Source organism: Gobio gobio (assembly GCF_949357685.1).
Source record: "Gobio gobio genome assembly, chromosome: 11".
Lineage (NCBI taxonomy): Eukaryota > Metazoa > Chordata > Actinopteri > Cypriniformes > Gobionidae > Gobio > Gobio gobio.
Genome location: NC_137104.1, coordinates 24,212,769 through 24,218,062, shown reverse-complemented (window position 1 = coordinate 24,218,062; position 5,294 = coordinate 24,212,769). Strand labels below are relative to the sequence as shown.

The window sequence follows — 5,294 nt, the reverse complement described above, 5'->3', positions numbered from 1 at the left end:
ATGGGTCCGATATGTTTTGTTGTCTGCGCCGACTCGCGCATATGATCCGCGCTGCGCTCTCGTGTCTGTAGTCAACGGCTCTGGTCTAGACTATGTGTGTGCGCTGCAGCGGTGCGTGTGAAACTATCATGAACCCAGACTTAATTTGCCTCAACTGAAAGCATATTTACACTGTCTGAATCGTTTCCTATCGCATATATAGTGCACTATGTGCCGTTCACCATGTAGAAAATAGTAAATGCCTAGTAATAGTAAAATAGTAAACTGACCGTTTTCAGACGCAGTTCAGGGTCTATTTATAATGCAGGGAGCGGGACTTCCGATTTTAGAGCGCATTTGATTGGACAGAAGATTTGACGAGAAGGTGAAGTCTGCGATGATGTCATCAAAATCTTTGATTCGTTTAACGGAAGTGAGAGACTGTAAGTTTTGAATGTTTATATCTCCTAAATGCAAATTTTGTCATTGTTTTGGAACACACCAGCTTACTCATATCCTTATCATACTAAAAGCTAAAAAACTTTATTTTGATTTCAGTGGGCCTTTAAACATGGTGGCGGGGAGAACTACTGCTGTGATGGGTATGATTTATTCGTTTTTAGCAAGATCGTCGTGTCTTGTCATTAATGTGCATATTTACATACAGGCTACGAGTAATCATTTGAAGCGTATTGTGTGTTTTATACACAGCGGAAAAGCAGCCTGCATTTGACCGAAATGACAAAAATCTGGATAGCATCGAAATTACATGTTTAGGTTATATTGTTGTCAGTGCATGTGACACTACAATTTTATTACACAATAATTTTAGTTTTAATACGATTCTCCTAATTAATAGGCAATAATAAACCTGTGTCCTCCATGATTCCTGTTCATTCCGACAACAAAGCACTTGAATGCAACAAGCTCATAATCATGACTTTAGAAATGGGAATTATCAAATTTCCGATAGCACGTGAAGGTAGTATAACTGCCGGTTGGCCTACAAAGTGATGTGAGACCTGCTCCACTCTATGGACAAAATCAAGCCCTGCTCCAGAAGCCTTTTTCCTCGGATATATGTCACAATAGGGAAGAAAAGACAAACTTGCATTTCATGCCGACTTTAAAGTGCACAATCCAACACTGTTTTTTTTTAACTGTATTTAATCATATCATGTGGCAAGTCACTGCTGCTATGATGTTTCTTCAGGAAGGGGAGGTGGATCAATCACTGTCAGACTCATCTTCTGATATCTGGAGAGAGTCTCGATCGACCACATACTGTGAGACATCAGGTAACCCGGATATTACACAGCAGCTCACAGCACTGCGGGAAATGCTCATGTCACATGCCACATTCCTGTGCGGAAAAAAGATATAGAGAAAGTCACATAATGACTCTTTTCACCATCCAATCAGTTCTACAGATACAATGAAGTCCCATCCATTCTTTCTCCTTTAACATTTTTTTTGACTCAGAAATACTTCACATGACAGAAGATGGGTTGCACGTGGCATTTCATGATGACTTTAAACACTTCCTTCTTGATATTTGTATGTGAGGTTATTTATTGTGGCTACACAATGCAGCTGCATTAATATAGAATGTGCATCACATGAATGTGTTGATCAGGATTTTACATTAAATAAGTTGTTATTACTACCAAACAATGATTAAAAAAAAATACTCTAACAAATGTATTGGTCATTATTAGTTAATTTTAGTTAATGCATGAACTAATTATGTTAACTAATGGGACCTTACAGTAAATTGTAAAAAAAAAAAAAAAAAAAAATTCTGTTGTCTTTTTTGCAGAATTAGGTCACAATTAATTTGTAGGCATTACATCATGCATTGTGAAATGATCAGTGATCTGTATTGTTTGTGAATGTTACCATTCATTTGTCCTCTGGTCGTAATACTCCACATTAGAGCAGGTGCTGAATCCATTAAATCCACCAACAACAAACAGCTGATCGTCCATAACCTGAAGTTTGGAGAATCAAATAACTGTTACTAATGAAACATGTTCAGCATGCGACCAATGAGAGTCTTTAAAAACTGTTGTTTGAGCAGAATCCTCATTAGATGTCAATATCTCACCTCAATGCCGAAGTTGCTGCGTGGATTGATCATAGATTCGATATCACACCAGCTGTCAGTGAGAGGGTTGTAGGCTTCTGCACTTTGCAAACGACTGGCACCATCATAACCACCAACCTTGAAACATAAATGTGCATTTATCTGTTAATATATGGATCAGCAACCACACAAGGTTTTGCACTCATGCATGCACTTCTGAGCAGGCCTATCTATTTTTGTACAGTTGATAATGTCACATTTAACGCCTTATTTTGTATTGTCATATCGCTGTACATGTGTATAATACTCACAGCATAAACTAGATTCCTATAAGTGATCACACCGACACCACTGCGACGGCTGCTCATGGGAGCGATGAGAGTCCACTGGTTTGTTTCTGGGTTAAAGCTCTCAGCTGTGAAGAGACACTCCATCCCAGTAAAACCACCACAGATATAAACCTGTCAAATGCACACAAATATAATAGAATTAACAAACTGATAGTGTCCGAGTCGGAAATCAAGCAAATCACTAAATCTGCCCCTGTGTCTGACGTGCTCTTAAATCATGAAATTACTTTTGCAAGTGTTTGACTTGGGTGAATGTTCTTACCCTGCCCTGCAGTGAGGTGGCGCTGGCGTCACTCCTCCGTTCGTTCATGGGCGGCAACATTGTCCACTGGTTGGTGTTTGGATCGTAGCGTTCTGTTGTTCTTAGCCGTACGAGTCCATTAATACCACCCATGGCATAAATGAGTCCGTCCAGAACAGCGACACTAACATAACATCGCCGTTCGTACATGGGAGCCACCTAGTGTGTAATGCACAGACAACACAAAACAAAGAGAGTTGGTTATATGAACAGCATTACTGTAATACTGTTTTTTTTTTTTTTGGAAATGTGCCATGGTATTACCATAATTCGCTGGATATTACCAAATACTGCAGTATTCCTTACAGTGTCTTTAAATACCATATAAATATTATAACCAAGTGGTACCATGGTATATTTCAAAGTACTATGATATTACCATCTGATAACTTGGTACCATCACGGTATTTTTTTGGACAACACCAAAAGATAAACACCATGGCTGTTTCAAATACCAGTGAGCAACCTACCCTAACAACATTTTTGATGTTAAAATATGCGAATGATGCTCAGAAAAGCTGACTAGGTAGGTCCATAAACAGTCCAAAGTCACAATATTTGTTAGTAGTAAGAGTAAACTAGTTGATACTTGGATAAGTAACAATGCTCACCTCATGCCAAGTATGCGAGATGGGATCGAATTTCCTCACACTGTTGAAATAATTCTCGCCATCAAAGCCGCCGATACAGTAGACAAACCCATCGAGGACCACTGTACCAGTGTAGGCTCTGGGCCGCTCATCCTCTGGAGTCACATCAACCCAAAGGTCTGCTCTTTTATCATATGCCTCAATTGCATTGGAGGGATTTCCTGTGCTCCACCCTCCAATGGCCAATAGGATCTCAGAGGGCAGACGTGGGCGTGTCAGTTGGTCTAAACCACTGGGTCCCTCCATGTGGAGGTCAAAAATGGCCCTCAATGCACTGTTGAGTATGGACGAACACGCCTCATTCTCCAACAACAGTGCATTGTTCCTTACATTACTCATGAAGTACTCTGGTGACATCAACCCCATTCGAACCTGAAGCACAGTGAGGGAAGAGAACCAAATGTGGCCTTTATCATCAATCTCTGTCTATGGGGAAATACTTGCAAATAAAAACCCAACTTATTTAAAGTGGAAATGATTAATTATATTGATTATAAAAGATTATAAAAGATTATATTGAGTTACTTCTTGGTTTGATAAACAATCAAGCAAAATTATGATGAATTTGTCCCTTTCTTACCTTTGGCAGAAGCACAGCGATGTGTTCTCTCCTGTTTTCACGTGAGTGATCAATCCAGCGGAGAATGGCCTCAAAAACCACCTCCTCCGTTTTGACATTCAGCTCATCCTGACTGATCATCTCACCAAGACGTTCCAGCGAGAGTTCCAGGAACTCCTCAGACTCTTGCTGCACCTCCTCAAAGTGCTGTAGAGTGTAAAGCTTTGCTCTGCGGTGGAGCTTTGAGCAGGAGTAAAAATGCTCTGTGAACATGCAGATGCCAATGCAGTTCTGAAGGCACAAGTTTTCCTCCAGGAACTTGCAGCAAGCTTCTACGAGATCTGAAACTAAAAACTGATCAGCCGCCACCAAGAGCTCTAACACGTTCTCTTCAGAGATGTGGACAGCTCCTGCATATGCATATTGAATAATTAAAGACATGGTGTCTGAGGAGATTCCTTGAATATCATAGGAATGTTTCTCCACGTTGGCCCATCGGGTGTAGAAGAGTGCCCTGTGGAGCAAATTATATACATTTCAAAAGATGTCACTTCTAAATTAGACATTGTACAATGACAAAGCATGTTCCTGCATGTCCTTACCTAAAATAAGGGCTGCAGCCACTAAGGATGATCTTGTGAGCTTTAAACTCTTTGCCATTGACGATGATGATGACGTCTGTGTGTTCGCCCTCTAAACGAACTTCGTCAAACACATTAAAAGATGTGGCAATGAACTTGTGCTCCATGTTTACTAGCTCAAATTTAACTTCAACTCAAACTGATCAAACACTGATTAAAGTAATCTGATGCTTTAGTGAAATCTCCAAATGCTCAAACGAATTCTAGAAACTTTGTGACATCATAGTTCAACATTCTATCTTCAAATCCTCACAGCCTTTCAACAGAAAGTTATCATTAATCCAATTAACATACATTTTAACATTAAATTAAAATCCATTGTCAATAAAATATTGTAACTAAAAAAGCCTTTTATGTTTAATGTGCATTTAATTAAGCATTGCATGGAATAAAAGCATAAAATAGTTTTTGACAGAAGAACAGGTGATTCATAGAGTTATTAGGAAAAACTCTTACCTCTTTTTGTTTTTCTTAATATACAATAAAAAAAAAGTAGACCTGCCCTTTTTGATTTTAAGTTGATATTTCAATAATTTGTATGTTTGATAGTCACATGGTTAATAGTCACATGACATCCAGGTAAGCAAATCACATATTTCATATTTTTACATTTTTATTGTTTTTTTTTTTAAATGATATATTTTCATTTGACAATTTTTTGTTTTTCATATGCCCACAAACCCCTGCAAACCCCTGATGAAACTTTGAGCTAGACCATAGATAAATAG

The 5,294-nt window shown here is 38.7% G+C and overlaps 1 protein-coding gene across 1 annotated transcript; it reads right to left on the bottom strand.

Moving 5' to 3' along the window:
* Nucleotides 1–1,206: 1,206 nt before the first annotated feature.
* LOC307133438 (kelch-like protein 10) lies at nucleotides 1,207–4,673 on the bottom strand (the record flags this gene model as incomplete). The annotated part of the gene is made up of 8 exons (XM_079828523.1): nucleotides 1,207–1,342; nucleotides 1,879–1,970; nucleotides 2,087–2,203; nucleotides 2,377–2,526; nucleotides 2,678–2,875; nucleotides 3,328–3,738; nucleotides 3,947–4,439; nucleotides 4,528–4,673. 8 exons carry the CDS (start codon nucleotides 4,671–4,673, stop codon nucleotides 1,207–1,209), a joined length of 1,743 nt encoding a protein of 580 aa, XP_079684649.1.
* Nucleotides 4,674–5,294: the final 621 nt, after the last annotated feature.